This window comes from Amphiura filiformis, chromosome 18, assembly GCF_039555335.1.
Source record: "Amphiura filiformis chromosome 18, Afil_fr2py, whole genome shotgun sequence".
Classification (NCBI taxonomy): domain Eukaryota; kingdom Metazoa; phylum Echinodermata; class Ophiuroidea; order Amphilepidida; family Amphiuridae; genus Amphiura; species Amphiura filiformis.
The window spans coordinates 16,824,168-16,844,658 of record NC_092645.1 but is presented as its reverse complement, the minus strand read 5'-3'; the positions used below and the strand labels follow the sequence as shown (position 1 = coordinate 16,844,658).

The 20,491-nt window shown below is 39.0% G+C and overlaps 1 protein-coding gene across 1 annotated transcript; it reads left to right on the top strand.

Annotated features, from left to right (window-relative positions):
* Positions 1-3,500: 3,500 nt before the first annotated feature.
* LOC140139940 (uncharacterized) lies at positions 3,501-19,793 on the top strand. The gene is made up of 9 exons (XM_072161723.1): positions 3,501-3,641; positions 6,917-7,046; positions 8,164-8,287; positions 9,350-9,484; positions 9,932-9,986; positions 11,488-11,622; positions 15,340-15,533; positions 17,098-17,489; positions 18,282-19,793. Exons 1-8 carry the CDS (start codon positions 3,560-3,562, stop codon positions 17,158-17,160), a joined length of 918 nt encoding a protein of 305 aa, XP_072017824.1. The 5' UTR covers positions 3,501-3,559; the 3' UTR covers positions 17,161-17,489; positions 18,282-19,793.
* The last annotated feature ends 698 nt before the right edge of the window (positions 19,794-20,491 follow it).

The following is a 20,491-nucleotide window of genomic DNA, read 5'->3' as shown; positions in this document are numbered from 1 at the left end:
TTTTTGGACACGCCTCTATTATAATGATACCCACACAGTTATCTGTCTGTACACAGATTATATTTTGATTGCAGTGACTGTTTCCTTTGTTAGCACATGTCAATCATCTATGGTTACTGGACCATGTAAACCTGCAAAAAACGAGCCAAACTGCATAAGGTCTGCATTTTGGCTTCATATTTGAAGGGGTGTGAACTTTTTTTTGGACACGCCTCTATTATAATGATACCCACACAGTTATCTGTCTGTACACAGATTATATTTTGATTGCAGTGACTGTTTCCTTTGTTAGCACATGTCAGTCATCTATGGTTACTGGACCATGTAAACCTGCAAAAAACGAGCCAAACTGCTATATATATGATATATTCTTCCATTTCTTGCTTTGTTTATCAAAGCTACTTTAGTATCTGGACCAACATGCATCCATCAGCCTACACTGGTTATCCAGGCTTGTGCGTTTTTATTGTATGATATGAGCTTGGAACGGTCCATGGATTTCCCATGGATTGTGTCCCTCACGGACCAACATGGGTAAACAAGTACAAGTAAGCAAGCAAGTAATTAAATTATTAAGTAAGCAAGCAAGTAATTAAGTAGGTAAAAAATGTAAAAATAGTCATAGACTCTAAATTAAAACACATTATTTGGTGTACTAAAACACAAATTTTGGAGAAAATCACACACAACATTGCTCCCAAATTGCTGTTTTTACACCAAATTTTCTTTCCAAATGTACGTAGGCCTATATAATTTATATACCTTGCATGATGAATAATTTTAATTATTCATGCAAGGTATAGGCCTACAACTTTAAAATAAAAAAAAGTTACAGCACTTTTAGTTAGGGGCTGTGCAATAACTATTTCCCCCTATTTCCGAACGGCCCGCCAAAAATCGGTTGCCCCCCCTTTCGGCACGCCCCCCCCCCTCTCGGCCCGCCAAAAATTCTTTGCCCCCCCTTACACATGCCAAATTTTTGGGATCCCAATTTGCAAACTTTAAATGGTCTAGATTATAGTGCGAACGCAGCGAGCAGGTAAATTTGCATACTAAAGCGTTTCTGTACTGTTTTCCTAAGCCTTTTTAGAGAGTTTTATTTAAAAGGCGCCCCATGAATCATGTGTGCCAAAAATCGCTTGCCCCCCCAACTCTCGGCTGACCAAAAATTGCTTGCCCCCCCTTTCAGACCCCCAGGGCTCATAATTATTGCACAGCCCCTTAAAGCCATACCGTATCTAAGCCTATGATCTTTTAAAATGAATTTGGCCAATTCTCCCACTGATTTTTTGGTATAGGCCTATTTGTAATATTTACCATGCCCTCAGTCGTGTCAGGCGGGAACCAAGGGCATTTCTTAGCACGTCATCAATTATTGGACTGAAATTTTACCCCCCCCCCCCGGCTCATTCATTGCATACCGGTAGCCCCTACAATTTTAGTGTGAGGGAGCAGCTTTTTTTTACGGGAGGGCAAGGGGACATTCCCCCAATATATTTCTTTCCCCACCCCCATAGTAACGCCCCCAAACACACACACACCCACACCTAGGCCCCCCACACACGGTGACCGCAGCCCCCGGGGGGGGGGGCACTTCCATGACAGATATGCATCATGTGCCTCGGGATATACCCCATTTTTCAAACCGGCTTGTACCCAATGGCCCCCTTTTTTGTGTTATGGTCCTACCGCAATGACCCCCTTTAAAAAATTAATGTACTCAATGACCCGCTTCTATTTCCTGCTGTACCCAATGACCCCCTTTTAATTCCCAAATTTAGGTGGTATTTGTAGGTATTGAAGGTATTTTTTTGAAGGTATGGTGTCCGTCAAATGACGAACTTTTATTAATCCTTGTCGACCCCTTCCGGGGTATGAAAGATGCATAATTTAAACATTACAAAGACAACAGAGGGCGCAATGGCGCCAAATAGTGCAGTCCAGGGTGCAGTCAAAAAAGATACATACATGTACATGTAATTTCTTAGAGGTACAATGTATTATGTAATACAGATTTTACTTGTTAAAAACTAATGCTAATTAAGGTTGTTTGCTATAAAAGAAAATAAATTTCTGAACAAATATAAATAAAATTTTATGTACAGGGTGAAGATAAAAATAAAATATTTAAGCACACAAGTAATAATACCAATTTTTAAACCATACAACAATATTCACAAAAGGATTAAAGATAAGTGAGTTGAATCATGAAAAATTTTTAATGATAATTTTGATGAATTTGCATAAATTTTTGAGCTCAGTATTGTTTGTAGAATTTAAAAGTTTGTGCATTTTCAGAGTATTTGGGTTTTTGTAGTAATGTTTACTGATATACTTTTCTCTATCACTTTTAAAGAAACTACAGGTAAAGAGATAATGCATTTCATCACCCACTAAGTCTTTTGACCAAAGGTTATACATGTCGCTAACTTCATTGTTAAATCTTTTTAGATTTACAGGTATTCTAATATTACTACATCTAAACTTACACAATGCTAATCTATTACTATAATCTAAGTTAACAAGGTAATATTCAAATGATTTGTTTTCTTTGAATATCCTGTAATTGAGGCAGATTCTGTTACTATTTACATCATTGAGCCAGAATATCACTGATACGCTGATCAAGAGCACCTTTAAGCCAAGTTGAATTATGATTACCTTGATTCAACCAAATGTATCCAAAACCATTTTGATTCAGAATGAGTTTGATTTTGTTAATCCATCCAAATTGATGTGTATTATCATTCTTTTCATGTACAGTTTTGATAAGACATTAATACAATGTTAAAGAATATTTTTTACTCTTTTTACCAGTTACAAGTCTACTCCAGAAGTTGATCATTTTTTTATCAATTATGCTTTGCAGTTTATATATTGTGTTCTCCTCCAGAAATAATGAGATTTTTCACATGTCCAAGGTGGCCAAGTTGTTTTTACGCATTTTGGCACTTATTTATGTGTACTTAACGATACTCTTTTGGCAATCCTGTACTCAATGACTCCCATTTTACTTTTTGTTACCCCAATGACCATCCTTTTTTCAAAGTTTCATACCGAATGACCCCATTTTTATTCAGGTTGTGTACTGAATGACCCCATATTTTTGTAATTGTACATTTGACCTGAATGCCCCCTACTTTTAACATGGCCGAGGCACATCCCTGCCATTTCAGATAGTATAGGGAGTGCCTCCCCCGGGCCTCAGCCTTAAAAACCCAAAATTACGAAAATTTCAATTTTTTTGCGGCAATTTTACGCAAATTTGGTTTATTTTACCCGAGATTTTACCTCCTCCCTAATATTCACTTTTCCCCCCTCCCTCCCTAGTGCCGCCCCAAAAAAAATTGCTGGCGCCGCCACTGACAAACAGACGGAGCGACGCGACGGTCAGCGGCCGAAAATAAAATAAACGGAACTCTCCTTAGATTCAGTGGTCTGCGCCCTTAGCTGAATGGACGGAAACATTCATTTGGTTGACATCCTTATATTTGCGCCCACTGATGAACGCGTTCATTACAAATGTCAGCCTCGAGTTTATTTACAAGTGGCCGGCTGCATGTGGGTCAAAACGATGGCCGAAGTAGGTGAAAATGAATCGAATAATTCTGATAATGAAGGACACGAACAGAGCCATACAAGTAAGAAATTAATTATGATATTACGATTTTCCAATGGGTTTTAACATTAACATCGGCAGCTTTTATATTTAGACAGCTGACAGGGCCTGATTTTAAATAAGCTTAACTACATTTTTTACATTTTTTTACAAAATTAGCACACTGTCTGTCACATGGTCATAGTCCGAATAATCAGACCCAGAACAAAATATTAATTTCTGACATGATCCTCTTCTGGGTCTGAACTGTTTCCATATGAAATCTTGATGGCAAATGCAAATAGGACAAAACTCAAAAGAAGCACATGGTTCTACTTGACAGCTTTTTAATCCCTATTCATTCATGTTTATACGTTACGTGAATCATGCTATTGTGGACCATCCTTCTGCTGATACTTGAGTGTTTGGACAAGCGGAACGGTCTTTTGTCTACCTCTCTGTTTGTAAACAAACCAGGAGGTCGAAGTCGTCCTCGCCGATTACGAAAGTCAGCATAAGGCCAAGTAAAATAAAAAACATGTTTCACGTCCGGTTTTTGAAAAAAAAAGGAGGAAGAGGGGCTTTTATCGGGCTTTTTATTTTTATTTTTATCGCAAAATCAGTGTAAATACCCACAATTAGAGCTGTTTTAGCGTATACAATAATGCCTGGAAAAAGGAGGAGGCCTCTTTTTATTTGTTGTTCTGAGAGATAGGCCTCCTAACTACCACAAAACCTTACAAAAGTGTTTCTTTTATATTAGCAATGCTATAGAAAGCATCTCTATTTCCTAGACATATTTTTTGAAAAGTTATAACTGAATTTCAAAAAATAAAAATAAAATTGAAGAAACCTCAAAAAAGGAAGCGGGAGGGGACGTGAAAGTGAAACATGTTTATTTTTTTATTTGGCCTAATACTATTAATAATAGTAGGCTACAGGTACAGCACTAACATGAACATGGTCAGTGGGAGTGCTATACTATTACTATATAGCCAAAATACTGCGTCAGCATACTTTTCATAGAATATTAACATGAACGCGCGACCTGCATGACCGAACCTTGACCTTCCTAGCAACGTCGAACGACCGTGTGATTGTTCAATTCTCAAAAGCTGTGTTTGCGCCGTAAGCGCCGGTCTTTGCGTAGTACGCTCAACGCAAATAACTGTGCATACCCAAGTTGGCTCTCATGATCGAGAATTTAATATTTTGGCTATAGGTATGTAGTCATAAACCTTAAACATCATTTACCGAGGCGCGGAAGTACACCAAATTGGTGTTTATGACTTTTGACATTCTTTTGTGGCGAGTGACATGGTCTTTCAATTCACGCCGAGTGTCCTTGACAGGCTTGACTACATTGTATGCTTCAGCGGTCATGAAAGAATTCAAAAGATAACCTCAGCCCCAATAATCCCAAGCTATTGTCTGAAACTGCACCTCGGTAAGAACTCAGTCCTCAAATGATAGTCAAACGACCAAAAGATAAGTGACTGACTATCATTGAGGACTGAGTTCCGCAGTCTAATAGTAATGTACACTTGTACTACAATTAGGGGCTGTGCAATAATTATGAGCCCCGGGGGGAGGGGGTAAAATTTCCAAATGGCTCGCCAAAATTGCTTGCCCCCCCCCCCCCTCGGCTCCGCATATGTCGCTCATTTACAGGGTGCTCGCATCAATCTGAGCAAGGGACTGTTCTTCTCTGAAACCCAGTGTAAAGCAATAATGTGTGAATTGAATAAAAATAGATTCCTATGTAAATGTACTAAGTAGCTACTGATCACACTGTCCCCTTTTAATTTTGAGCCAAACAAATGAGGTAAAACAAAGAAAATTGCTATTTCATTCCAGCGCCTACAAATAGGCTACAAACAATGAGTGTATCATCACGCCGATTGTATTATTATCATGATTATTGGAGCTTATGTGTGTGAAATAGTACAGATACAAGATACAACAGAAGAGGCTTTTCATGCATGTATCAGTGAACAATACACAAGAAATGAAATCCAGTGTTAACATAATATTGCACAAGTGACTGCTAGCCTATCTATAGTGGTGATGCTTTCAGGCTTTAAATGTTAGCAAGAAACCAAAATTGGCCCAAAGGAAAGATTGAAATCAAGATTTGAACAGTCTTTATCATAAACATAATAACACAGACCTGAAATCTTGCAGCGGTACATGTACATGTAGGGATGCACTGTACGTAAGAAATCCAAAGTTCAAGCATCAAGAAATATATCTAGTATTTGTCAGTTTTACCTCAGATGTTGTAGACCCTCTCTACACAGTGTAGAAACATCATAAGGAGAATGCTGCTCACTAACCGTAACATATAAAAAACACCTTGGTTTTGGAGTGTCTCTGCACAGTACATATCTGACTTTGAAAACTAACATTTTTATACCAAAAAAATACAGTTCTCTTTCTTATGGAAATGTTATACAAAGTAATATGGCTTTAACGAGCAATGTTGGCTTTCAAAACTGGAGTATGGATATATGTAGTTGTAGGTGTACACCATCACATGCTTCAAATGAACATGAGGACTGAGGAGGGACAGCATGCCTGCCCTGACGTAGATATAATCAGAGATGTGAGACAAATATCCCATACAATTTCACATATGAGGAGTATTCAATTCAATTCAAGAAACATTTATTTCACAACTTCAAAAATACATAGTATAAATGACAAATGCCATAATTTTCAAACCAATTACATACAAAGCAAAGTAGTGAATCCGATACAAGCCCACTGATGACAGTCAAATGCGATCACGTAAGAACAAACAACCTATTAAAAGGCAAGAGACAGGACAAGAGTGGGCCTGAGACAAGATTAAGAGGGGCATCAATAAAAAACCTAAAATAAAGAATGATTCAGCCCTCGAATTTAATAAGGATCTGAAGGGGCACGGCAACTTTTTAGGGCAATTAGTTGATAATTGCCTTGGATTTTCACTAAAAAGGCAAGGCAGCACAGTAGTTTGTAATATTTCAAGAGGGCATCAAGGCAACTGTTGAAAATTTGAGAAGGGCACCAAGGCAATTTCTTAAAAGCGAAGAAAACACACACAAACAGTCTGATAGATGATTTTATAATAAAGGGGCAGGGCTGGGGCACCCCAGGCAACTTCATTAGAGGGCACGGCAAGTGACTGCCGTCGGTAAAGGACATATTTCGAGGGCATTACGGCAATGGGGGTGGGCACCCATGGCATTATGCCGTGGGTGCCATGGGTTAATTCAAGGGCTGGTATGATTTGAATCACATGTAAAAAACAACACTATTTATACCTTTTTCCAGTTTCAGGTTCTGACTCGTCATCAGATGCTGATACAGTAAGACATTCAGATGACGACAGTGATAATGACGACGGTGAACCAGAAATACCCTCGCGGGTCAGAACGCCCGACTTACCTGATGCAACTTTGAGGTAAAATCAAAGAGATTAGTCGCAAAAAGAACCGACTCTGTCATTTTGCTGTCATGTTGGCGTGCCTCCCATGTATTCATGCAAGCAAGACTACAGTCTTTATCAAAATGACACCTACGGACTTGAAGTCTTGCAGCCATGTACGGATTTCGGGGGCATCGAGCCCTTTCCCCTTCTCCCAAAGAAAACGGAAGGAGAGAAGAGAAGAGAAAAAAAAAAAAAAAGAGTAAAAGTTAAATAATTGCATGTAATGGTAGTTGAATAGGCCTATGCCTCACGCACAGTCGGGTCAACGGCACATAAAAATATATAGACCTGTGATTATTTTAGTTGGGCATTGTTTGAAGACCGGTCCTTGGCCCTTAGCCACAAGCCTGTGAAATTTACTGCAAGTCCCCCCCCCCCCCCGATATGCAGGGCCCATCACTTCTTGTCACTGAACTCCCAAAGTCAGTATTAAGATGGACTCATGCTGACTTCAACATCAATCCATGCATGCTTAATTGTGAGTCTCAAGTCTTAGAAAGTGTCAGTGTGGACCAGTGTAACATTGAAATTGTGCAAATTGAGTTTGGGTGCTAGTGCATAGACCAATAGAGGACTTCCCGTCTGGCCTATGACACTAACACACTTATACCTTGGTGACGATGCACCTCCCCATTGTCCTCCTAATACACATCCGTGCACCTTAAGGTCTGGTCATCCTTGATACAAGGCAAACTCGGCCAGGTATTTTGATTAATTCCCAACTGTTTCCAATAGATGGGTCCGCTTGATGTTAAGAAACACCAGGATCCATTTTGTCACCATTCCGTCCAGCCATCAGGTGTAAATTCATCAAAGTATCCTGTGCTATATCTTTGAGTCACTTGCCAAGACTCGAACCCATGATCCTGTGGTAAAAAGGCAAGCGCATTGGTAGACCAAAAGAGGACTTCCATGTCTGGTCTATGACACTAACGCACTTATACGACAGCATTTGTCAGTATTCTGTTGTTGACCCTCTCTACAGTGTAGAAACATCACAAGAGAGTATCCCTGTATAGCAAGTTTACCACTAATATTAATCTAAAGTCACTTTTAAAGGATTTTGTTTTCTTTTTGTTTCCCTTTCCAGGTTTCATTGTGGCAATGCATTTGAAGAAGTAGTTTACCAACCTGGGAAGAAAGATGACTGCTTATGTGTTGAAGATATCCAGAAGTCTTCCAAGGAATTGTGGCTGATAAAGGCACCACATGATGTAAGAAAATCATTATTTGACATCATCAGGATGAGAATATCAGGGTCAGGAAGTTGGTGACCCGGGGTGGGGTGGTTGTGGGGGAGGGGGGTAATCTGAAAGTGTACCCATCGCTATACCAATTTTCCAAGTTGGAACTATCATTATACCAAAAGTTTGAATATTTGGCCATATTTTATTTTACAACTTTTCTACAAATTTTTAATAAATTCAGACAATTTTGGCTATGGTAAGGCAATATTTTTTGGAAAAAAATTGAGAGCATTTAAGAAAAATGGCCCATCCATACATACCAATCTTAGCTTAGAAAAAGAGGTCACTAATATACCAAATGGATGCAAATACGACTCATGTTTTACGGCTCATACCGGGGCTCATACCACAAAGATTCTTGGTAAGGCTTTTATAGAACTAACAACAGCCCTGCCAGCTCGATAGAATAGGTTTAGGGTGGGAACTGATTATGAGGGGCACCGGGTCTATCTGATTGGGGTACACTTGCCATTTATTCGTATTTTGGAATTTGTCAAATTTGGACTTTGATGGGGGGGGGGGGGGCATGCCCCGAAGTCCCTCCAGATTCTCCTGACCAGAATTGCATGAGTCTAGGTCTAGAAATTCAAAGAGAATCTGAGATTACATGCCCGCAGAGATTTGCCAAAACTGATTTGTGTGAATTTAAAGAGGTTCTCATAGATTGTTTGAGCCAACACACTATAAGTGAATGGGAGGAGAATATCTTGTAAAATACTGTTGCAAGAATCCGTCCATTCTTGCTATATGGAACTAAATTCAACCCCTGGAATCAAAAATAGATTATTATACATAAATAGATTTATAAACTATAGTTAAATAGGAGAAAACGCAAAGACTCTTGTAAAATTCAATTGGATTCCTGCAGTGTTGAATGAACTGACCCTGAATTTCATCACAAATGGAAATTGGCTGGGTGATAGCTAAGACAGCCCTATTTGACAACACGTTTTGAATTACCCTCATTCTTAACAGTTCTACTCCATTTTCTTTTGATGGTAAAACTTGTTTATTGTCTTCTTTCTATAGTTTGACTTTGATGGTTTCAATGACCAGGAACTGTTACTGAATGCAGAGCAGATACTGAGGTCTAGAAATACTGGTAGTCATGGCAACAGGAAAAAGTACAATGTCATGGCGATGAAGATGACTTCAAATAGTCAGGTTGGTACTCCTTGTAGCAGTCAGATATTCACACTGAAATAATGAAGTATGCTGAACCAGATTACATTACCCCGCATTAATCTAGTCCATCTTGATTTGATTTGATGAAGATGACTTCAAATAGCCAGGTTGATACTCTTCTTATTAGTCTCATATTGACACTGGAATAACAAAGTATGCTGAACAGTGGCGTAGCAAAGAGGCAAGGGAGGGCACATGCCCTGGCCTCTGCCGTGGGGGTGGGGTTGCCGAATCAACCAATTCACCATTCCCTAGATCTTATTGTAGTGGAAACCAGACCTGCGCCGGCATCCACTACTCATAATATTGGACCTACCTGTCATCTATCCCACGGTAGAGGAAAGTAAAAACAAAAATTCATATCATTTATTCTCTAAGTGGACTTCCTTTATGTCTTACATTCAATATAAACCTTTTCTTTTACAGAACTCGCCAGCAAACGTTCTACTTCCCTCTCGTAATTCCACCGAGCTGATGCCAGGTAATAATACAAAGTATACTTTGTTTCACCTCACATTTGTGAGTGTCTTCAGTTATTTTGGCAGCTTGCCGATAAACCACCCCTTGTACACATGTTTATATGTCCTGTAGGGTTAGGGTAGAGTGTGCACTTCAATAAAACGACCAATATGTCACTACCAACTTGAAGTGAAACTAAGCATTACCATTTTAGCATGTAGCATGGTTATACGCTCTGCAGGGTTTATATGTGAGAGCGACCACTCAGCGAAATATGTATCTATGTCACTACTAACTTGAAGTGAAACTAAGCATTACCATCTTATAGCATGTAGCATCTGTTTTAAGCCATGTTATACAGTGGCGTAACTCACGGGGGGGCAGGGGGCAGTGGGAAGAGGGTGGGCAGGGGGAAGAGGGGGGAAACATGCCGTGGGCGCTACCCTTAGGGGCGCGCCAAATTGACCAATTCGGCATCGATTCTGCGCCCCTCACAGCGATGGAATTAAAAGAATATTTTAAGACCGATATTCAACTTCTAGTATAAACCAAAATTCATTAGTGGTAGGCCTTATTTGTCCAAAATTTCGTCCACAATTTTGTCCACAATTGTTTCAAGGGTTGCTCGTGTCTAAGATATTCTCGGGGGGCAAATTTTGTCTCAGCTTGTCCCGGGCGCTACTTACCCTAGTTACGCCACTGATGTTATATCATTTCCATAAAAAATAGATTTTTATTTTTTTCCACAAAATGTTAGTTTGTCACCATCAGATATGTCCATTTTTAATTTTGACCCTAACAGATTAGGCAAAACAAAGAAAATCGCTATTGAATACCAGCGTACAATGTCGGCAATCCGCGTCGCTCTGTCTATCGTAGTTGAGTCTTTTTGATGTGTTACATGTATGACCTTCCCGCATGCTGTGTACGAACATATGGATATTGCATTTGACTAATATTGCGATCACAATTAAATTAAATAAGGTATTAAGTTCTTTTATTCAAAGTCTCGGATTTTGTCACAACTACAGCACCTAAAGCCTTGATTTTTGCAAGGTATGTTAGTTTTAAAGTACATTAGTAATTTTAATGGAATGAATTATGGGGGAGGGGGCATTTATTAGAACTCAGCTGGTGCCTGGTGTTTAATAGAGAAAATACACTTGGATATCTGTAAAGGACAATTAAAACATTTACCAGACTTCTACAGCTTACGGGGGTTCAGAGAGTTCAAATATGTGCTGCTATGGCCTTGTTTTGCAAATCTGGTCTACTAAAAAGGTCAATAGCTTTTATTTTCTCTGTCAAAGCTATTAATTTTGCCCATCCCAGGACCAAAGTCCCCATCTGAAATGATGGGCAGGGGGTGGCTACACTTCCTCCTGCATCTGCTCCAGGATCTTGTTGCATGGTGGCTGTCCAAAATATATTAGTTTTCCCAACACGTCTGGCTGTCAAGGGGCATACAATGTATAACAATCACCTGAATGGCTGATACAAAATATCTTTGTTTTCCAACACAGGTCCGGCTTTCCAAGGGCAAATAACCATCACCAACTCTGTGGCTGTTCTACCTGTTACACTTCCTCCTACACCTCCAACAAGGACGTATGAACTTCCACCAGGTTTGAAACAGAGATATGTGCCTTTTGGTTATGGTGAGTAGTAACGTATGAACCAAAGAGATTAGACTTTCTTACAGAGCCCCTGATTGGTTAATTACATGATATAATCATGGGAGTAACCAATCAAAATAGAGCTTTTAGATCTCAAAGCAATTTTAAGTTTAATCCCTTTCAGCTTCATGACTTTTCTTACCATATCTCTGATTGGCTGTATGCATGATATAACCCTCTTTGTAACCAATCAATATGGTTCTTATCATAAGCCAATGATTTGTCGGTACCCATGGGGTTACGAGTACAGACTGGCCATATTTTTTTGTTTGTGGCGTGTGTTGTTAGTAACCAAAGAGACTAAACTCAAAGAGTACGGACTCCGCTGCAGTGTGCCATATCTGTGCGTTGTTCATGGAGAACAAACCACTGTACCACCAGATATTTTCGCCATGTGCCCAAGTAAACGGTGATTTAAAGTTCATGCTTGTTTCTATTCTGTGCATTAAGGGGGTACTACACCCATCACATTTTTTTTGTGGGTTTTTTGCATTTTGTGAAGAAATGAGAAAAAAAAATTGGTCATAGTGGTATGCATAATGAAGGGCAAATCTTCTCGTTCTATTGGTGGTATTGATAATAATGTAGCTTACATGCTTTTAATTGTACAAGCCAAAGAGAGGTACATGATGACCCCATCACAATTTTGATCATATTTGCAATTTCAGAACTGGTAACGTGAATCGACCTACACACACTTATTTATCATCAATGGCAGACCCTAATAGTACCAAAATATTTTTATTTTGGAAATGCATTAATTATGCACAGCTTTGAAAACACAAATATGCATCAATTTCATGTTATCAATGAAATTAAACTTATTTTCCCCTTCCAGTTGACAATGATATGCAAAATTTGTGTTCGCAAGGCAGCACATTTGTTTCAGGTTTGATAAGGTTGAAATTAAAGAACAGTCAAAACAGTCAATTTTCAGTATTAGGTGAATTTTTGCTCAGTTTTCTGAGAAAATAGAAAGCTTACAAAACACGATAATAATGTAAATCGGCATGTTCACAATGGTAAAACCTCAAAATTAAACTGTTGGACACACCCTAAAACTTCATGTGTAGTAACGGTTTGGTCACTTACCTGTAGCGGTGTGTATTCCTTCCATTTTGAGAAAATGATGTGTAAAATCAGTGAAAATCACTGCTCGCTTCGAAGACAAGCGAAGCCGACGTGAAAAAACATGTACGCCGCCATATTTTTATAATTGGTTTTGACCTTTGACTAAGGTTGAGCGGTACTCGATACGCGGATTCTCTGATACCGCACGCTGCACGATACCGTACTTTACAGACATTACAGAATAGGCCTAAAGAATTATTTAATGGAGCGTATTGAAAAAAAAATATTAGAAAATTGAAAACAAATATAAACAAATATTCTAATCTCTCATTCTCTATTAGCGACTTCAGGTAACGAATAAATTGTGTGGTAGGTCTAGACTATCTCCAACTCTAGTGTGATGCAGAATCCCGGGTGCAGAATTCACTGCTTTTATTGGAGTATAAATGATCCAGATCCAGATCTCGCAGCCGGGCTCACAGCTAGGCCTAGGCCTACATTGTACAGTGTTTTGAATAATCCAATGGATTGTCTATGGGATATGCACTTAGCGGCACATCATGGCCGGTATTGGCGGGCATGTACATGATAAAACATTTCAGGGTGTGTTTGTTACCCGGGGGGGTTTGTTATGTTATATTTATTACAATTAGGTAAAAATCTCGATTTTGAAAAATGTTACGGTACTTTAAATAACAATTGTTTTCCTAATGTACATGTAACGTCACAAAACACTTTTCAGCGACCTACCGTATCATTCACATTTAAAAGCGTATAGAAACTAGTTTACGCTGAGGGATGATTTCATACAATTTTTAACTTGTAGGATTTTTCACACATCTGAGTTTTGGTGACCTTGAGCATTGTAAAGTGGCAATGTTCGATCCCAATCAAAGTGATTGCAAATCTTTTACAAAAATTTTTTTCGATTATTCTGCGATTATTTTAGGCATTGCTTGAAGGCGGGTCCTCGTCTTAAAAGCATGTGAAAATTACTGCGGGTCCGCCGATATGCAGGGCCCCTCACCGTTTTGCCACCAAAGTCAGTATTAAGACGGACTCCATACCGACTTCATCGATTTATGCATGCTTTAGTAATTGCCAATCTCAAGTTTTGCAAATTGAGTTCGGGCCCTTTTTTCTGTTTAAAGCAATTGATTCAAATAGTAGTGTAAAAACAATGCACCGAATGGCTTCAATTCGACCTTCATTTTGCAAATTTGTCAAACTTCTCAGGGGGGAACATCCCCCTCAGACTCCCCCTTGCGTAGTGGATAAACATATGATCATTTTCGCTCTTCTTCCAACATTTGCAAATTTAAGCCCTATGTTAACACAATAAGGGTATAGGCTTACAGGGAAAACTTGTCCAAGGAAGGTTTCATGGACTATCATTTAACAAATTTGCGGCTTTTTCAAACTAAACTTTTACACACTTGTACCAAAATGGTCCACCAAAACACTTCATTTTACACTCCCCTGCGTAATCGATATACAAGTGGCCATTTTCGCTTCTTCTTTCATGAGATTTATGTTTAAAACAATTTATAGGCCTACGACAATAGGGAAACTTGTCCAAGAAAGGCTTCATGAACCGCACATTTCACAAATTTTCGGCCGCCAAACCTAAAATTTTACACTAGTAGGCCCTAATAGTGCCAAAATTGTCCACCAAATCGCTTCAATTAGATCTTCATTTTGCACAAGTTTCTTACTTCTGAGGGGGGAACATCATCCCTTAGACAACCTCCTGCGTAGCGAAAGCGCGCTCCGCGGCCATTTTTTTAAGATTTAATTTAATTTTTTCTAAAAATTACGCCCCACCCCCCTGACTGCTCTCGACAATCGGTACCAAAAGCTGGTATCGCCCATCCCTATGGAGATTGACATCCAGCGATATAGAATACCAGGCGGTGATGAAAGCGATATCGCCAATTTTGAGGTCACCATTAGATTAACACATAATCATGAAATCGTCACAAACACTTCTAAATTTGTTATGTGGTGTCAAAGCAAAATTATCTTACTCTAAAACCGTCAGGGCACGACAAAGTACCCCCCTGCAAGTATGATAATTTTCTATTTGTAATTGCTAACCGTGTATTTTGAATGGGGCTGTCAGAGTATCTTCGCCAGCCTCGACGTCACGTGTTGCGCTTCCTCGCCGCCTGTCACAGGCGTAAAAAGTGGATATAAGCGTCCTTACCAACCAGTCAACTTTAAGACAAATGGGTGAAAAGGACACTTTTACGAAGTTGTTTCATAATTATTTTTATTTCACATGATCCGTGCATATATCGCCTAGCTATAAATGAAAAAATATTTTTTTAGACCAATCAAACCAATATATGGGTGTAGTACGGCCTTAAGTGTTGTGTTGATAGTGTGTGTTAAGCACAACACCTTTGTTATACACTCCAGCGTAATGATGCAAACTCTTGTTCAATTTTGGGCGTTTACCAATCAATTACGGAGGTACACTATTTTGAATACCTAAGTGGAATACCTAATAGTCACCCCATACTAGTCACAACAGAAGAAGTTCTCCCTCCAAAGCTCCACCAATTAAAGGAACCTGAGTAGATTACTCATTGTGCATGTAATAATGCTGTTCATTGCTGTTCACAGAGGAGCCTACAGTTTATCCGGACTCACCACCCCATAGTCCCAACAGAAGTTCTCCCACCAAAGCTCCATCAACAAAAGGAACCTCGAGTCAGAAGAAGAAAAAGAAGAAAATAGATAAAGAAAGTAGTAGCAGCTCTGCAGAAGACCACAGGAAAGCACACAAGAGGAAAATCAAAACAGAGATCAAGACAGAGGTTAGTTTTATCAACATCAAGTTGTCATGTTGTTAAATTCTCACCACCGAGAACATCTAAATTTTGATGACTCGGGGTTCGGTTTTTGCCAGCAAAGTGGCAAAAAAACTGGCAAACACTCATATATAGTCTCAGTCAAATATTAAAAAGTGACACAGAAAGTTCATTAAAGTACAGTAACACACAACTTTAAATGAATCATTCAATATATTTTTGTCTCATCAAGTCGTCGGGTGTATTATATTATACAAATACAACATGTTTTGAGGGGAAGTAGTCAAAACTACTGGTCCCGAGGTGTTGGATTATTTGACTACTTCGCGACGCGTCAGCGGAGGGAAGTGGTCAAATCATCCAACACCGAGGACCAGTAGTTTTGAATACTTCGAAATGGAACATGTTGTATTTGTTTTACTATACCTCATAAATATTGTCACTATCATGGTAAAATCGTAAACAAAAGTCAACACACACACCAGTCAATGTGCCAGCATGGTAAATAAGCTTAATATTTTGCTTACCTGATTTTATTGGGCGATTTCTGTTCAATCAATTTACATTTTGACCTATATTATTCTAATTTTCTTTTTAACATTCCATAAATAGCATTTTGTTGCATAAAATGTCAAATTCGCGTAATCTCTGCAAAATAACTGCATCAGACGCCATTTTCACGATAAACGCGTCTGCAGAATCGCCGTTGTGTAGCATAATGCTACGTCTGAAGGAACAGTGACGCGCGGGGTCGAGACACCGTGTGGTAGTAGGGTGCAGAAGTTTTACTACTTCCCCGCGTGCGCGTAATTGCACAGGTGCGGGGAAGAAGTCAAAATACCGTACTCGGACGCTGGCATTATTAACCAATAAGATGTCTGGATTACCTAATAAATATTTATGAGGTATAGTAAAACATAGTGACGGATGTCAAAGCTGGGGTGTTTTACATAGTGACAGACGTCGATCGCAAATTTATCAAGAAACGGACATTGGCCTATTCCAGTTAAATCCATACATCCCCTGTGGAAGACATGACATTAATCTTCCACACAGCGAGTGTGAATTTCAAATGGGATAACCTGAATGGGTGACTCCATTTGAAATTTACACCCCTGTGAAATTTTGAGATCATGTCTTCCATAGGGTGTGTATGGATTTCAAATAGAATAGCCCATGAACCTTGGCCAAATTACAAGAATGTTAGGGACCGTTCACAAACACTTGTAAGGGGGGCCTGATGCAAAAAAATTTTATCACGAAAAGTTTTTGGGCCCCCCCTTTACAGACCTCAAAGATTTCAGGGGCCCCCTTTTTGACATGAAAATTATGGGTCAACCCCATAGAAAAGCATATAAACTTAATTTTTCCAGGAAAATTTGTGGTCATTTTTTTCAGGGCCCCCCAGGAGGGTCAAACAATTTCAGGGCCCCCTTTTTGCATCAGGCCCCCCTAACAAGTGTTTGTGAAGGGTCCCTTAACAGATTTAATTAATTTTGTGATTTGGCTTTTTAATTATTTTTCTTTTCTTTGTTCCTTTTTGTTTCTTCTTCGTTCCTGTGACATGCAGATTCCAGATACAGAAGATTCAGAAGTAGTAGTGAAGAAGAAAAAGAAACATAAACACAAATAGTAAACAATTATGTAATGCAATGTAAAGTACAGACCTCAAAAGAATTAAGGTACCCATTATCACCCCTGTATATCCTAGACAAAGAGAGAACTGTTATAATTAGAACCAACAGCCAATAGATGCTTCTTTTAGCTCAGATTTAAAGAGGAGGCCTCACCACAGCAGTTCTCCTGGGGTGAACCAAACCTGCCTGGTTATCAAATTTATCAGTGACAAGATTATCTCTGAATTTGACAGGTGCTAATGGATACAATAACATTTATACATCAATTAGCACCTGTAAAATTCAGAGATAACATTGTCACTGATTTGATAACCAGGAAGGTTTGGTTTACCCTAGACTATGCCATAGTCGAATTTTATTAAAAATATGTTATTATTAGTCATGATGAACCCATTTCGTTGAACTCAAAATTATACTGATGTTTATTAAAATTAAAGTATTCAATAGTAAAATGGTCATAAAGAGTTAAAAATATCAGACGATTAGTGACAATAAAAGTAATTGAATGCAACATTATCTTGCATAATTATACGGCTCACTTTAATACTGAACAATTCTGAATTTGGTAACTACTAGTTTATTGATAGCGAACCTCGTACCCCGAAATTTCGACTATGAACTTTGAATTGTAAGCAGAACTTTACCCCCTGGACTTTGCTCTCTAAAAACACACTGTCAAGCATACTTGTTTATCAGTCCATTAACCACAAGTACTAAGCATGGACACGCTAGATGTTTGATGAGAGATTAACTTTCGCGCCAACACAAAAGCGCCGCAAATACCACAGACAGTTGTTTACGGGGTAGTTAATGGTAATGGCGCGGGCCCAGACGATTTAAACCATAGCGAGGTATGGGCGACCAATCACCAAACATCATGGCCAATTTTAGTTAGGCCAGAAATTGGCCTAACTCTCCATAGAGTCCCGTGTTAAAAATCTTAACCGCAAGGCAATGTCAGTAGTCCACTTGGGAAGCTAACAAACAGAGGGAGTAGGGTGACTGATCAGATGTGAAAATCTATCAATTGTGCACACATTAATTAAATCAGAGTTTTAAGCTTAAATACAATATCCAGAGTATGCACAATGGGCAAGTGGACTACGGGGTAGTCTAGGTTTACCCCAGAAGAACTGCTCCTCTTTAAGACAACATTATAGTTGAAATCTGTCAAAATCCCAAGGAAGATGTAAATTCAAAAGTTGCAAATTGCTCCATTGGATGCCCAATTGATTCTGTACACACTGTGTTCTCAAACAAGACAATTAGCGCCTGGCATGCTGTCCATTGATTGGAACATTGAAATGCAACTTTTGATTCTTGTTTCTTTGTTGGGTTTTCGATCACAGTTTATCAGAGGTAATGGGTACAGGTATAGGTAATTTTGCCATTTTTGTCTTTGTTAAAGGAGCATATAAAAATAACAGATGTGGAAATAGGAGTATAAACTGACCAGTAGATACCAGTTGGAGTCCTACTGTATATGGCATATTGGATGGCCTAGGGGAAAGTTAACCCATATTTGCAAGACTATCCTTGCCTTCAAGGTGAAACAAACATACTCATGTTACCCTCTGGTCACGGGCTGGCCTGGTGTCAGATCTTACCCAGGGAAAGATGACATTCCAATATGTGCCTTTAAGGGTGTACAGGGGTGAATGTAACTGGTACCTTAATTATTTTGCTATCCTTATTATGGAATATGTGATCGCACTTATCAGTCTCTTATCGTACCCTGTGACAGCATGATATTACGGCATCATTAGGGGATAATTGTGTCATTTTTTTCCACAAAAAAATGGGAGTGTATGATTGCTTTTGAAGGAGGAGGGAGTGTAAAAACTCAATCCTTGTAAAGAGTTACACCGACATCCCCCTACAAGTGTTGTGGTATCATTAGAATCATTGTGGCAGTGGACTCCCAATTGCTGTGAACAGTGTTGTAGCATGAGTCAATGCAATTGGGGCACTGGGACTGATGAGGGGCGCCGAGTCTGATTGTTGTTGCAGTCATTTGTTCTATCAAATTTTTCAAATTTGTGCCCATCCACCACAAACTGGTCGTAAAGTCGGCATTTTCCATTTTGAGATACAATCAAAAACAGTATGGATTTCTATGTAAAATATATTAGGAATTTGACCTTTGATGAAACATAACCTCACTTCCAGATATCCGATGAAGCTGGTTGAGGTGTCATTTTAAAACTGCATGTGCACTCGTTCAAAATCTGCAATAAACAGAAAATAACCTAGGGCAGACTTTACTACCACTTCGTGGTGGATGGTCACATTTAAAGTTGACTCTGAGTCTGGAATGAACATGCCCCCATTCTTTTATGAATTATGATGCTACGCCTACACCAATCATCCTACTGGCTGTGAAAATTCTTTTTGATGGAATTTTGTTTTGATTGTAATTCACTGAAAAATTGATGGGGTGGTTGGCGCCCTACAATCAAGCACAGTGCTCCTCCTCACTGAATGAGGCTCCACTTCACTGAATGAGGCTCCACCTGTTGAATCAGTGCATCTAAGACTACAAAAGTTTAGTTGGGAACCAGCCAGTAACTTGAGGCCAAACAGTGATCGTGATGATCATTGTATCTTCTAATAAAAAAAATCGAAACCAGTCTAAGCCGTAGTGTTTAGTGCTGTTATTGTATTTGATATTGAAATCTGCTGTCACAGCTAGGATAATGCTTTTATTTTCATGGACCATAACTTAACAAATACAGTAGAAACTTGTTAAATATAAAACTGATAACACCAAATGTATATGTGTGTACTGTACATTATAACACAAAATCCTGTTAACACAAACTAAAATTCAAGGCCATGAAAGGTTTGTGTTAAGAATACTTCCAATTTATACTTCAAGTTGTTTTCTCTAGCCTAACCATTAAAAAATGGAAAATCAGAAAATACCTCCAAGACTACTGACCTATGTATTATGAGACCAAGTCTTATACCACTCCTTCAGGCAGTCTGGCGTGGGCTATTCCAGCTGAAATCCATACACCCCCTATGGAAGACATGACCTTAATCTCCCACACAGAGAGTGTGACTTTCAAATGGGATCACCTGAATGAAATCCACACCCCCTGTGTGGGAGATTAAGGTCATGTCTTTCATAGGGGGAATAGCCCAATGCCAGAAGTGTGTTCTTTTATATTTATAATCCATGAAATAGAAATTTGTCTACTCCTGATTCCAGAAAAATATAGCACTCTAATCTTTTGGAATAAAAAAAAATCTTATTTTGCCAAATGAAACATCTAAATCCTTATCATTTAGTTATAGTCCAGTCAAAGTGGGTTTTGACTCACC

What these genes read in the sequence shown, in the direction of transcription:
- LOC140139940 (XM_072161723.1), top strand. Translation starts at nt 3,560, where the DNA reads ATGTGGGTCAAAACGATGGCCGAAGTAGGTGAAAATGAATCGAATAAT. An exon ending in ACACGAACAGAGCCATACAA is followed by an intron (nt 3,642 to 6,916) that starts GTAAGAAATTAA and finishes ACCTTTTTCCAG; the next exon opens with TTTCAGGTTCTGACTCGTCA. An exon ending in TTCCACCGAGCTGATGCCAG is followed by an intron (nt 9,987 to 11,487) that starts GTAATAATACAA and finishes TTTCCAACACAG; the next exon opens with GTCCGGCTTTCCAAGGGCAA.